This window comes from Gopherus flavomarginatus, chromosome 10 (assembly GCF_025201925.1).
Source record: "Gopherus flavomarginatus isolate rGopFla2 chromosome 10, rGopFla2.mat.asm, whole genome shotgun sequence".
Classification (NCBI taxonomy): domain Eukaryota; kingdom Metazoa; phylum Chordata; order Testudines; family Testudinidae; genus Gopherus; species Gopherus flavomarginatus.
Genome location: NC_066626.1, coordinates 35,024,089 through 35,039,708, shown reverse-complemented (window position 1 = coordinate 35,039,708; position 15,620 = coordinate 35,024,089). Strand labels below are relative to the sequence as shown.

The following is a 15,620-nucleotide window of genomic DNA, read 5'->3' as shown; positions in this document are numbered from 1 at the left end:
ACAACTCCCAAGAAGCACCAGCGTGGCAGTTCTGAATTGAAATATTTTGATTTTCAGTAGAAACATTTTGGTATTCAAATTTCCACCCAAACACAAACTCTGGAGGGAGGAGGAGGCATTTTTCAACCAACTCTAATAGTATTGAAATCTGCTACCTTGGCACACAAAGGCGGCTTTATATCTAGAGCTGTAGTCAGGACATTTTTGACAAAATGTTTCCACTGAAAAATGCTAACTGGTGAAAACCGAAACTGCTCAGCTTCAGACTTCACTAATCTCAACTCACAAAAATAAAAAAAAAGAGTTGGGGGGAGCTCTGAAGTTGTGTAAATATTTCATTTTGACAATTTCAAAATGGAAAATTCTAGTTTTCCAATTTAAACTGATCTTTCATTTTGAAATGTAGCTAATTAACCTAAAAAAGGAAGATAAAGGATTGAAATCAGCATATAGACATCATATATTTCAACTGACCCAAAGAAAAGCTTCCCCCTTCCTAACCCTCACCATCTCCTGGGTATTGAGATTTCCACTTTGTCCTAATTTTAGTCAAATAGTCAAGGGATGACGCAAGTTTCCTGGCCAGCTCTATTCGCATCCCATTGCTAATCTCCAATGACATCCAGTCCCCATCTGTAGTGTTACTTTGTTTTGTATCTTTTAAAATACCTTGTCTCTGTGTTGGCACATTATTTAGCACAATGGAGCTCTAAGCTTAACCTTTGGTTACTAGTGAAAACATTAAATTATTAGAAAATATTTCTAAAGTGTTCATATCTTTACTGCTTTATTTGCATTTCAATTCAGTAATGTTTAACTACCTAAACTCAGTGGTGGTGTTTCCTGTGGATGAACAGCAACCAGGAGATACTGTATATGGGTGTCCTGGGAAAAGAAATCCAGTACTTACAACTAAAAATGCAGTAATAGTTTGCATCATAAATGTTTTATTTTCTGTACACTATAGCACAGAAGCCTGGTATTCTACTTACATCATTATACTTTTAAAAAAAAATGATTTCAAATTGTTGGCACTGACTAAAAAATTCTATTGAAGGAAGAAAATGAAGGGTGTTGTTTTTTTTTGCGCGCTGGCATACACTGTGGACGATAATAAATCATGGATTTTAAACATTCATTTGGTGCAAAAGTCAGGATAAGGTCTCTGACAACTATAATTTTTATTAAACATATTTTACTGAGCATTAAACACTGCTGTTTATGTAGGCACAGAAATAAGAATAACACCACAAAATCAAAACGATAAAGTGCAGACCTATTCTGAGAAGCAGGCCTGGTAAGTCAGTCTACTCCTACGATGGGGGGGGGGAGGGAAGGAGGGGGAAGGAACTGCCATTACGAGAGCAAGTATATTGTAAATTATGTTGTAAGTTAACAGAACTATACATTTCCCACAAGGATTAAAGCATTTAAGAAGTCCCATGTGTTTTTGTTGTGATAGATGTAAGTTAAGACTTAACCTTACATAGTGGCTTATTTAAGAGTAAGCAAACTGAAGGGTTGTGCTGTAGACCACCACTTTTAACATTAATCTCTTCCTTAATGCTGATTAGTTGTTTTTTTGTTGTTGTTGTTAGATAACTGTAGAGCTAAGTATTTAAACTGGTTTTCATCAGTCAAAATTTCCCTTACCACTTTGCTGCTGCTAACAATTAATTTTGCTTTTCAGTGTCTTTCCAGAAGTGCCATATAATTCTTAATTTATGTGTAGATATGGCCATTATATTTCAGATTAAAACTTATACATTAAAATAACCCAGTTGCTGCAGCCATGATCAAGCATGTGAGAAAAAGGGACAGGAGCAGAGAAGCTGGGTTAAAGTCAATTTTTTTTTTTTGAAAAGGGCCTGGTCTGGCCAGATTCCATTCCTATGTTGAAGTCTCTCTCTAAGCAACGTGGCCCCACTGATAAAACCACCACCCTGTCTTAACTTCAGTAAATGTGTCCTCCTATTTTTACCTCATAAGGGCAGTTTTCTGCAGTTATTACTGAGATGATATATATAAATTTTCAGGATTTACACCCCCCCCTTCAAAAAAAGGCAGAAAATGAGGGAAAATAACTAATTAGCTACAACATGATTTTGTAGTAAACAATAGAATATAACGTGCAATAGTGCAATTTCTCCCTTGCTGCTCCAACAATGCAAGTCTTAATATATAGTCCATTGATTTTTACATAGCTTTTCACATTTAGTTGCGTGTTTGTCGTGGATTACTGTTCTTGCCAGACTTTTGAGCAGAATCACTTTGTCCAGGCTCATTTTTGCCCTTTCCAGGGTGACGGAGTTTCTGATCCCAGCGCTGTACAATGTAAGCAAACAAAACTAATAAATGGAAGAAAAAAATTTAACTACAACTGCATGTGTTTCAAAATACCCTAAACTCAGATATTTTTACAAAACTAATTCACAAGTTACACTCAAATACTGCAAAGTACTGGTAATATTTCTAAAAGATGCTGTTATCCCCACCAGAAGAGGAAAATGCCAGAGACTTTATAAAATAATAGTGAATGTGACTTAGATTATGAGCAGAAGTAAGGAGTTCTGCCCCAGAGTGCAGAGCATAGTGACAGGAATGTGGCTACCTAAATGTGTAACTACATAATATTACAGTATGAAATCTACAAATTACAGGATAAAACAGGTCCTTGTTCTCATGGTCTAGTGAACATATTTCTTAAACCTTTGTTTCTTTAACTGTTTTTTGGTAGAGATGTGCCATTTTAAAGGCTCAAATGTTAGCTACTTACTAAGGCTGTGATTCTGCAAGCTGATTTGTACAAACCCTCTTTACTTTAGCAGGGCTCGGTAGTAAGTAGTCAACCTACACGACTCAGCCTGGAGGATAAGGATCCAATCCTAAGAGGTGTTGAGCACTCAACTCTCAGAGAAGTAGTTGGAAGTTGAGGGCACTCAGCACCTCACAGGATCATGCCTTCAAATGCATAGCATGTTATTTACACAGACAGGAGATGAGTGACATTATACACACAGACCTAAGTTATGAATGCCAGGGTAGATTATGGTCAAAACATAGACTTTGAAAAAGTTATTTTACCAAAATGAATGATTTAAAATGTTAATGCATTTTTCTTTCAGTGAAAACAAGCTTGGTTTCCCCCCGCCAAGATTGGACCTAAACATTCCCCTCCACAGGCTTGCAACCCAACCACTGCAGTGCTGAGAATCAGAGAGTGACTATAAACTATAGTAAAACTGTGTCCGTGTCCAAGCTGAAAGAAATACAAGTAGTAATCAAACACCACTGTGAAAAGCACATTAGATTTTAATATCTTAAATTTAACTTTACTCATGAAACTAGCTTCATCAAACTCAAAGCCATGCTTGTGCTCAGCAGCCTAAGAACAAACTTATGCACATTATTTATTTGCAGGGTTATTGTCCTCAAGTCTTACTAGAAACACGAGTAAGGATCTTTTTCAGTTCTTAGGGGTTTTTAAACTAGTGTGTGTTTTTTTTTTGGTTTTTTTTTTTAAACAACTTGACAGTTGACTTGAACTGCTGGTTGCCTAAGAGATCATATTAACATGGAAATGAATGATCAGACACCATGATACAATGACAAGCAAACGTAGCTTATGCTTTTTTTTTTTTTAAAATGTAAGTAAAGCCACCTGTGGACCATTTTAGGAAACCATGATAGAAAAGCAATCAAGTGATTCGTAGAGCAGAGCTGGCATGAGGGAACTGTGTGTGGTGTAACAGATGGTAATGAAACTACCAGGGATGTAACAGTCACCAGTAACTGAAGTTACACTAATATCAGGAAACCAGAATTAAAGTACCAGAGAACAACATGAATTATCACATGTTCTCTGGCACTGGAGTTGAGGAGGATCTACCAGATGAGAATTTAAAACAGTTCATCCCGTCTAATAAAAGGCATATGGATGACAGCTAGACACAGAAGAATTTCAATTTGTATAAAAAAGTAGGATTTTCTCTGCAATGATCACTAAAACTGAAGAAAATAAGGGGAAACAGACAGACCAGAGATAGACAGCTGCGGCAGCACAGGAGCCAGCAAACAGAGCTGTAAACAGGGGAGTTTGAGTGGGACTTCTGTTGGAGGAGAAGGTATTTGTAGCTATTTGTATTTGTACCTGTGGAGGCTGGTAGGGGCAGTGTGCTGGGAGAGAAGCTGAGCTCTGATTAGGGGGCAGGGCTTCTCTGACTAGGGGTCCTATAAAAGGTAGCCAGCCAGTCAGGCAGCAGCACAGACAGCTGCAGTGGCCCAGGAGCCAGCAAACAGAGCTGTAAACAGGAGAGTTTACAGGGGGAGTTTGGGGGAAGACTAAGAGGCAGGCAGAGGAACACACAGGCTACTGAAGGGGAGTGTGCAGTGTTCTAGCAGTGTCTTCATGCTTGTTGGGGGTTTGTTTTGCTGTGGGTGGTGGTGTTTTGGGTTGGTCTGTGTTTCCCAGATTTACAGAATTTAGATGGGAAGCCTATGACAGATACAGAGGCAGCAGTTGTAGTGACCCAAGCAGTGGAAGACACAATGAAGATGACTGGATGTGGAAGCTGCAGCATGTACATGATCCTGGATGGGGCACCTGCAAAGAGTTTTGTCTCCATAAAGTACCGCCTGATAGAGCTGATGGAAGAAAAGATCCGAGGACTATATATATCAGAGAAATAAATACCAGGGAGGGAGAGGAATAAGCTCAGTACCAATGTGGACACAAGAACAAATGGATATAAACTGGACACTAGGAAGTTAGACTTGAAATTAGATGAAGGTTTCTAACCATCAGAGGACTGAAGTTCTGGCACTGCCTTCCAAGGGGTGTAGTGGGGGAAAAAAGACATATCTGGCTTCAAGACTAAGCTTGGTAAGTTTATGGAGGGGATGGTATAATGGGATAGCCTAATTGTGGCAATTAATTCGTCTTTGATTACTGGCGGTAAATATGCCCAATGGCTTGTGGCGAGATGTTAGATGGGATGGGATCTGAGTTACTGCAGAGAATTCTTTCCTGGGTGTCTGGCTGGTGAGTCTTGCCCACATGCTCAGGGTTTAGCTGATCGCCATATTTGGGGTTGGAAAGCAATTTTCCTCCAGGGCAGATTGGCAGAAGCCCTGGGGGGTTTTCGCCTTTCTCTCAAGTGTGGGACATGGGTCACTTGCTGGAAGGTTCTCTGAACCGTGAAGTCTTTAAACCATGATTTGAAGACTTGAATGGCTCAGACACAGGTTTGATACAGGAGTGGGTGGGTGAGATTCTGTGCGCTGCATTGTGCAGGAGGTCAGACTAGATGATCATAATGGTCCCTTCTGACCTTAAAGTCTATGATTCTATAACACACACATGCAAAAAGATGTGAGGAACCTTATTTATGTCAAATCAACATGTTGGAGAAATTGTTTTTAAAATAAACGCTTTCCATGTAAAAAGTGATGTTTTGTAATGGTGCCAAGGTCACTAAAACCATTTGAGGTCTGATGGGTGTCAGATATGAAAGATAAAGCTCAGGGGCCAAAGTCTGTGTGGATGCTTAGCTTGCCCAATCAATCATTCCAAGAATTACAAGATATTAGGGCAAAGCATACATCATTTTTGTGTCTGCTCCAGTTCCTTCCTATTTCTCTACTTTCTTTCAGATAGGAACTCCCACACTTGTATTCCTCCCATGTTCTTTTCCTTCCTTACATATGTCAAATGTTTCCTTAGATGAAGAGCTAAATCTAGGAGCAAGACCAAGTCTGCACAATTTAGATGAGAACTGTATTTAAACATTTAAAATCTGAGACACACAAGTCTGTAAATGAGGTAAGGCAGCAGCTTGTGAAACCACATTCTGTCCTTGGCTGTGTGTAGATGGTTCCCACTGAACTGAATAAAAGTGCATGTATGCATCTAAACGCAGAATTTGGCTGTAGAGCTTAATACAGATCCTGCTGACTGAAATAAATGATTCAGGTTTTAATCACTGCTAGACTTGTATAAACCTGGAGGAACTCCATTGATTTCAGTTATGTTACTCCAAATTTACCTGTGTGTAATGGAATCAGAATCTGACATGTTAACTTCCATGGGTGTAGAATTGGGCCTCACGTATTTTCTCTCCTTTCTTAAAGGCGAGATACAAACACTGTTTCCAATGTCAATTGTTACTAAGATCATGAAACATTGTCTTACCTTTACTTTTTTACCAAGACGATCCTTCCACTTCTCAGCTATGGAGCCTTCTACCAAGAGTAACCTACACATTTCAGATAAGCTAGTTATTTTATTATTGAGGAATGTGTATGCTGTACATAGCAATATACACAACGCTAAAGGGATCTGCTAAGGGGGAGAAGAGAGAGCACCTCATGGCACTCAGCAGTGACAAGACCAGGTAACTCAAAAGCATTGCTCATGAGTTCTGAAGAAAATTCTGCCCAATTTTCTTCAGAGGGAACAACGGTGGCTTCAAAATGAGGTCTCATGGGTGGGCGAGTAGAGCAGGGAAAGTAATTCTTTAAAGAACACTTTAAAGAATAAATTACCTGGAGCGTTCCTCATCTTCATAACCCATTATAATGTATTCTTCATTGGCACTGAGGGGTGGGCATAGACAGCCAGAGTTTGTGTAAAGGTTAACAGTGTCCTTAGGAATATTCACCAAGGAAGATTTTAGTATCTCCTTTACTTCAACAACTGCGGTGACATCATGACATTTAGTCTTCACCTCCTTCACTTTAGCCCGAATGACTGCGGAAAAGTAACAGAGTAGTTAACAGCAGCAAATAATGTAGGTCACCCGCATGCCATCCTTTATGACCTGGTGGATTAGTCTTTTGTGTGCTCCTTTATCAAAAGCTCAGCTGAACTCCATCTAGATTTTACCCAGAGATTCCTCTCTCCCATTATTTCTTCACCTTCTCTTCTACCAAGAGTAACATATACATTTCAGGTAGCTCAGTGTATAGAATAGCAACGTAGGTGCTCTGTGCAGGGAATAATTTAGCAATGGGCCTTTCACCTTACTTTCTCTGGGATATATTTTTTTAGCTTTTTTCTTTTATTCCCTCTGTGTTTTTTAAATATGTAGTTCATACTTCATATTATTTCCTCTTTGTTCATTCATCTAATGCTACAACAACTTCTTTCTTATTTAGGTTTAGTACAGACTCTTAATTTGGCACCCAAAGCCTTTCACAAAATGGAAAATATACTTGAAAGCTTTATTGTATCACTATCCCTATTGGATGACAGGACCTTCCCTTTTCTCTTCTTCCTCCAGTGACCCAGCACCAATTTGCTCTGTTTTCCATGAACGCCAACGCTCCTGATCTTTACCTGATGACCTGTCTAATTGTTTCTTCTCTGATCCTATCATTCTCCCATGAATTGCATACTAGGGAAAGTTGCCTTCCAAGGGCAGCAATTTTTCAGGTCTCTCATGGCGACCAATGAGCTGACACTGCATGCAAATCCACAGGTCATACTTCAGGGAGTACTACATCTTGCCCTATTTTGAAATCATAGAATCTTCCTCCATTTTACATCCAAATTCCTCAGATTCTTAATCTCTTATAACTAGTGCCCCCCCCCAAAAAGGCAAAATGGAAGAGATGTAATGAAAAATAGAGAAAATCCATTAACCCATCCCCACTCTCTCTCTCACTCACAGGTTTTCCACCCACAGATATGCTCAGCATTCTCTCAGCTAAGTTAAACACAACTATTCAACAACTCACAGGAGTTATACAGAGGAAAATTTTTACCCAAACTTTCTTAAGTTAATCCACTTTCTTAAGACTTTACCACAAAAGCCTACTTTACTTTGGTACTCTTTCTACTGTGTTTCCAGAGGTCTTAACATTCTAAAGAGAGGAATGGTATAACAGAATATAAAGAGAGCCTGTGGTAAGTCATCTTCATTCTCTCCAACACAGCCCCCAAACTGTAGCTGTAGCACACTCAGTGAATCTCTGCCACAGGCAGCTTGCAGTATCTACTGGACAATACTCACACCAACCACCACGACATATAAAACCGCTAAATGAGGCAGAAAATCATAACCTTGCTGCTTTTCAATGAATATGAGAGTTCATTAATATCATTTAATAGGATTTATTTTATTGCCGAATTAGTGGATGCCATTTGTATACATATATGTACTTAAAAACATTGATTTAACAATAAAATTGTATTCACTATGTCCTGGTCATGTAAACCCTTTTCATGAATTCAGTGAAACTAATAGTAGCTACTCACATGAGTAACAGGTTGCAGATAAACATATTAAGACTTCAAGGGTCCAGTTCTGCATTTCTGACTCCTATACGTAATCCTTACTTATGCAAGAAATCTTGTTGACTTCATCAGGTTTATTTGTATAAGAAAGACTTGTCTGAATAAAGGCTGCTGAGTTGGACCCAGAGGATGTTTGAAGAATAGAGAAATCTGGACAGTTCAGGACATAGTCTGAACACACAGGTGTTACTGACATAACTTGGCCTACAGGAGCCTCATTACTGGCAATGATGTAGGAGAAGGAAAGAACCTAACTTCAATGTCAGATCCCAGGATGAGTTTGGGGGGATGATACTTAGTAAAAACATCTTTTTGTTTGTAAACTGAGCTAGAAATCAGAGAGAGATGAAAGACAGAATCCCACAATGTCATTTTTACCCAGTCACTTTTAAGCCTAGAGACGTTTTTCAATGTAGAAACACTTAGTATTTTCCTGGAGCCAATGAAGTGGCACATCTCATACCTGACTGGGATTTAGGGTGAAACACAGCAACATTGTACAATGACATACACTGGGCTTGCATGTTAATGTTTAAATTTTTTTTTTTAAAAAACGGTTTACAGAACATTTTAATCTCAAAAGCTACTACTGACCCACCCTTGCCTCATCCTTCTATGAGTGAATCAAGTTTTGATCTTAAAATATGAAGTAAAAAAAATTTCTCTTTTTGTAGGTACTGCTAATGAATTAACTCAATACAATCAAGCCGAGCAGCTTTCTTAGTACAAATGAGTGTGAAATGATGACATGCTTAGGCCATAGCCCATCATTGTGGAATTTTTTCCTGTTGCATTACTAAATTTAGAGTTCCCTGAAAAACTTAATTTATTCCTTTAAAGGTTTGATATCTAGCCATGCAGCTGTCCTTACCATAGTTATAATTGTTCCGAAGATAGGTCTTCTGGGTAGCTTTAATAGGTTTGCATTTGCAACGCTCTGCAAAAGAGAAAACCTTTGCTTTAGAAGAACAAAGAATTGATTCAAAGACAAACTCTCCCATCCTCCCCCCACCCCCGACCCCAACTGCCTTTAAATACAATCAAACAGAGATTGATGGCAATAAATAATTTATACATACATTCAGGTTTGATTAAAAACCTTAGGATATTATTAACCTCCTCCACACCAAAACAGTGAAACTGAGCATCACATTGCTGATTTGAAGATATTTACAAAAAGATCAGAGTGGAGCCTAAAGAAAATCAGAATTTCTGTCCTGCAGGAAATTCTGATGTTTCAACATTGGTTTTCATCCCAAATCTGAACAAATAGTTGAAATAGCAATACTCTTAGGAAAGAAAATATTTTAAAAATTGGAAGTGGCAAAATGCTTTGTATTGAGCCTGTTCAATGTTAAACAGTATTTTCCTATTGTGGCACATTACCTCAGGGAACTGTAGTTCAGGAGTCACATGGCCTTGTTCTTCCCTGTGGATCAGACTCCCTGCCCAAACTACACCTCCCATGATGCATCTGCAGTCATGGGACTTCCATGATGCACCACTGAGCCAGTCAGATGAAAAACTGTATTGTATCATGGGAGATGATGTCTGGTGAGGGAGCCGAGCCCATAGGAGAGAATGGAGGGTGGAATTACAGCTCCCATGAGGCAATGCACCGCACTAGGGAAATTAAATTTAATATTGAACAGACTTGAAACTATACATTTCAGCCAGTTCAACAAACCAACTCAAAATGAGATATTTCATTTTGATTTCCCCAACAGAAAACTGAAAATTTTTGCAGAAACTGCATTTCCTATCAAGAGATCATTTTGATGGAAAATTCCCAATCAATCAACTATCAATCAGACTAAATTCTGCTTTCAGTTATACTACATCAAACCCAGAATAAATGCACCAGCAAAACTGAGGGCAGGTTGTAGACTCCCTATGGCAGCTCTCTATAGAAGAGTACAAACGTGAAAGCACAAGCACGGCCAGCACATTTGTTACAGGGACACAATCCCTTTAAGCTCGGGCTAATGACATTTGTAGTCTCCAGACCAGGCACATCATTAAGAAATGTCAGATGACTTAGCATCATGTGACTTCCTAGTGGCTACTGTATAAAGGAATGCTTCTGGCAAAGTCTTGTGAAGGCTGGTTCTGTGGCCATGTAATATGAGGCCTAGTAGATGTCCAGGAAGGCTACCCAGGGGAAAAGTCAGTCTTCTCACCCACCATCTTGCTGAAAGGTCTTGTTTGGATGTTGCAAGTGTCTTGTATTATGTTGATCCTGGTTTGAAATCTCCTTGAAGTTAATAAAGCCAGCACTGAAGAAATGACCTGGGACTGAACTATCAATTGGGCTTTATTTTACCTTCCTTAGTTGGCACGTCTGCCCACTCACTGGCCTACACACGCTACAAAGGACTGAACTAGGATCAGAGATTTTTGGCTAGTGCTCAGACAATTCTAATCACTGAAATTTTTGCATTTGATCTTTTTATTCTAACATGTACTAAAAAGAATCTTCTCAAATAGGTACCCTAAAGAAATATATGGCTAAAATATAATCAATCTCACTTCCCATCCCACACCAGAAAGGCAAAACAAAGAGCAAATTAAGGTGCTGATCCAGCAAACCTTACTCATATGGATGAGACAGACATGATATTTTGTATGTATATACTATAAATATTGGTATGAACAAGGCAATCAGCTTTGTTTGGATACTCTTCCATTTAAAATCTGTGTTTTACTTGTCTCAGTATGATCATGATATCTAATGTGAGTTTTTGACACTGACTTTTGTGAGAGCAGTTCCTATGTTTCTACTTCATTCAGGGAAAGAATAAGGGAAGGCTCTTGTAAGTAAATTAACATTTGAAAATTGCATGAATTATAATAAGTAATTGTGGAGTGCTAACTATAACAAATAACTACCCTATGCACTACTGCAGATCATTGGCTTGGGATGGGAGATGTGAGGATGACTTTTTTTTGGCAAGAACCCTGGGGAAGGGCTCTTTGTAATCACTCCCCTCTCTAGATACCCAGCAAAAAGGAAGGTATAATTCAGCTCATAGAGAATATGCAGAACCCTGTGTACAATAATGAATATGTGGCCACATAATTGCCCTTTTATCTGAATTTGCTACACAACTGTGCTCTAGAATCTAAGCTTTCATTATCACAGTGAGGTTACTAGCCCTTCTGGTTGCAAAGATAATTCAAAATATAAACCCATGCAGCGCTGTCTGCCTGAGGTTGCAGAAAGCTGGAAACAAGAATACAGGTGGGTATACTTCATTCATTTCAAATAGGTTGCTAACTCAGTCTGGAGCATTTAGTCACAATTTTGCTATCTGAAGAGTTAACTATTGATCATTTTAGCAGAAAAAAATCAAGCTACTTCATTATTTTGGATGTAGTGGAAGTTATTGAGACTTGGTAGAGTGGAGCAGCTGATTGCTGTTGACAGTTGCTGGGGTAAACACCTCCACTCCACACACACCCCACCAAATTTACAGTACCATCCAGAGCCATACTCAGAGGCAGCTCCCTGCTGGCTCCTGCCACCCCCATCCAGCCTCTCCCCTCCCAGCTCTGCTGTGCCCAATAGAGAATTTCTCCCATTATGTTTGCTAAGCACACAACATTCTACTACTATTCAGAAATACATAAAGAACATCCTATGAAGTAACAACTGCATCAGTATTCTTACTAGAAACATCATGGTCCAAAAATAGGCATATCCTGTTATTGATCTGTTTTGGGGTTCTAGCTGAAGCAGCACATGATTCACAGATTAGAAGTCAAATTAGGAACAGAACCCAGGTGCCTTGACTCTCACACTCATGCTTTAAACATCTGACACTGCCTCCCAAGTCATGTATGCATCCTTCAATATTAAAAATAGTAAAACCCAACACAGCTGATTTATATACACTTAAGATCTAAAACAACAGTGCCCATTTCAGATATTTCAGTATACTCTGAAAAGAACAGTTCCAAAAAATAAACTTGTATTTTTGTGCTTTGAAAAAATTAGGAAACTATTGTGTTATTTATTGGGGTTCTCAGTTTATCATTTACTTTGGCTTCAATGTATCCTTATAGTTAAAAACAGAAAATAGTGTATACAGGAAAAAAGAACATTTCAAAGGAAGACTGTTTCTCTTGAATTTCAAAATGCATCCTCGGAAATCTATATATACACAGAGAGAGAGAGAGAGAGAGAGAGAGTGCTACAGAGTTGAGCTTTTCTATGTTACTGTTTTAAAATAAGGCAGAAAAGAGAAGTAATTTTTGGTTTTCATTAAGCCTATGTGAATTCATGGACACTTAGGCCAAATTATGGCTCATTTTGTGAACAGCCTCAAAACAGGTGCTTATAAAGGGACTAGTTCTGTAACCCTTATTCACGCTAGTTTCACATTTCAAATCCAAACAGAGCCAGACCTGTATCCAGGAGAGTTACCTTAATAACAGACTATGTCAATCCCTTAAAATTCCCCTTCTCTGCAGAACTTTATTCCACCACACTGGCAAAACACAAGGTGATTGAAATTGATAGCAATGCCACCTATGGGTTTACACTCCTAAAACAATGACAATCTCAGAAACTGCTTTAATCCAAGGAAAATAGTTTACTGTTATTGTCCTAGAATATAATCAATGGGCTTCTCCCAGATCTCACTGAATGATACTATCTAATAACACTTATCAGCACTTTCAATTTGTAAATTTCAGAGAGTTTTACAAAAGAGGGTCCATTAGTATCCCCTTTAGAAATGGAGAAGCTGAGGCACAGAGAAGTTAAGTGACTTGTTAGGCCAGTTATGAAGTTATCAGTAGAGTCTGAATGAGAACCCAGGTCTCCTGACTCCTGTTATGGTGCCCTATCCACTGGATCATGTTGCCTTCACTGGGAAAATGATGTGTGTATAAAAAGACTTGATTGATTTGATGTCTCTTGCAGGGATTAACCTATCTGAGAGGAAAGGTCAAAAGCACACATACACACACACACACACACACACCCAGAGGAGAACCTAGAAGAATTATGCTATTGAAAGGTAAAATGTCTCTTAGATTCTAGGGGAGCATGGAGGGTGTGAAGCAGTAGGGAGCGGGGTGGATTGACCTGGGAATGTCATTTAGTTTTACTAGGACTGTCTGCATGGGGGATGGGAGAGCAGGGGATGACTTTAGGTGAGGGACAGTACCTGAGCCTGTAACCTGAGCCAGGAAGAGGGTGGGGCGAGTCGACACCTTTGCGGGGAAACTGGACAAAGGGAGAGGGAGAGAGAAGGAGGGAGAGAGAGCCTGCTGAAAGGGTTTTTGGTTTCAATTTTGGGCTGGCTGGGAAGAGGCAGGGAACCCCAAGTCTGGGGTCTAAGATCCTTGCCCCCTAGAGGTACCTGGCTGAGCGGTCCTGTTTGTACCTACAAGCCCTGCTTGGGACTGTGTTCCTGTTGTCTAATAAACCGTCGGTTTTACTAGCTCGCTGAGAGCCACGGTGAATCGCAGGAAGTGGAGGATGCAGGGCCATGACTTCCCCACATTCCATGACAGAGGGAAACTCCCCTTTCTATACATGTGTAACTGCAATAGACAGTTATCCCCCATCTTGTTGTGCAGGAGTATGGGACGTGACCCTGCCCACACTCTATCTAGCCATTCTCCTCTGGAGCTGCTAGAGCTACTGACAATGCTCCACCTACCTTCCCTCTAATACCTAGGGCACTGGGAACCAAATGGCAGCTAGACCCCTAACTCCACTGGGAAAGCAATGAAACATTCAATTTTTAAGAAAAAGTCAGTGGGAGTTAGGAGACTATGTGCCATTTGTGCCTTTGAAAATGTTCCCCTACAAATATATGGGGGCTTTTAAAAATAAATATATAAAATATGTCACTCCCATAAAACCTGGTTGTATTACTGATTAATATAAGTACTCAAAGCTGGCAAAAGTTTCGCTGAAAAAATAATAAAATCTGGAGAAACTTCTAAGCAACTTTAAGAGCATCTGATGAAATAGACAAGAATGTAGTTTCTAGCCAAGGAAGGGGAAAAGAATTATTTACATGCAGAGTTGGAGGCAAGATTTTGCCAATTGACTTTGCCAAGGATAAGAGCTGCTTTGAGTAGATTTAACACGCTGACATTACTTACAGGCAACAATATACAACTATTTGCAATATCCTTTATCATCATACAGAATGTCCAGTCCTGAATTTTTTAAAACACTTCATTGTAATACAACTTACAAAGGGTCTATTTACAATGGTGAAAGGACAAAAGCTGTTTTACTGAAATATAAACAAAGCAAATATTAAAAAATAATGCTCTTTTCTCATGGGATTAAATTATATTTGTCAACTGAAAAAAATACTATATTGAGACTCAAAATGTGATTCTACACTAAAAAAATATTCAGCTTATTCTTCAGAGCTGCTCCCTGGGTGTTTTCACAATCATATCTGCTTTCTTTAGTAATGTATATTTTTATTGCTTTTCACTCCTATTAGTCCAACAGAGCCAACACAGCTAAAATAATTTAAACCTGACTCTCTTTTTTCTTGCCACATCACAACAAAACAGTTTAAAATCCAAGCAGTTAAATTTGAGCGACCACAATGAAGACAATGCGATTGGCATTGAAGCAATTTAGGGCCAGCAAAATATTTCATTACTGATGGTGCAACATGACGAGGAAAGTAAACAGTTTGACCTTCAGATCCCACAAGTTTGCAAGACTCATTATTTTTTTAAAAAAAAATCTTTTTACTTATAAACTGAGCATATCTGGTATGAAAATCAGTGAGATGCCACAAACATGCATAATATAATGTTCTTTTAACAGTAATTGGTAAGCACAAAACTGCATTTAGACTATGCAAAGATCATTTTTGCTTGGTTTAGAGTTAAGTGAAAAAAATTTACATTAGGGCATCTACAGTTATTCACTTAAATCCAGATTTAGGTGTTTAAAGCAACCTGATTATTATAGCCTTTAAGGTCAGAAGGGACCATTATGATCATCTAGTCTGATCTCCTGCACAATGCAGGCCACAGAATCTCACCCACCCACTCCTGTAACAAACCCCTAATCTATGTCTGAGTGACTGAAGTCCTCAAATTGTGGTTTGAAGACCTCAAGCTGCAGAGAATCCTCCAGCAAGTGGCCCATGCCCCATGCTGCAGAGGAAGGCGAAAAACCTCCAGGGCCTCTGCCAATCTTCCCTGGAGGAAAATTCCTTCCCGACCCCAAATATGGTTAAACCCTGAGCTTTTGGGCAAGACTCACCAGCCAGCACCCAGAAAAGAATTCTCTTTAGTAACTCAGATCCCACCCCATCTAACATCCCATCAC

At 39.1% G+C, this 15,620-nt stretch overlaps 1 protein-coding gene across 2 annotated transcripts in view; it reads right to left on the bottom strand.

Annotated features, from left to right (window-relative positions):
• Positions 1-943: 943 nt before the first annotated feature.
• Positions 944-15,620, bottom strand: part of FRZB (frizzled related protein) — a 31,938-nt gene continuing 17,261 nt past the window's right edge. For both annotated transcript variants that reach the window (XM_050916440.1, XM_050916441.1), the window contains 4 exons: positions 9,168-9,233; positions 6,544-6,748; positions 6,191-6,254; positions 944-2,325 (listed from right to left, as the gene is read on the bottom strand). In XM_050916440.1, the coding sequence (XP_050772397.1) occupies positions 2,215-2,325; positions 6,191-6,254; positions 6,544-6,748; positions 9,168-9,233 (446 nt within the window). In that variant the 3' untranslated portion in view covers positions 944-2,214. The remainder of the gene's footprint in view (positions 2,326-6,190; positions 6,255-6,543; positions 6,749-9,167; positions 9,234-15,620) is intronic.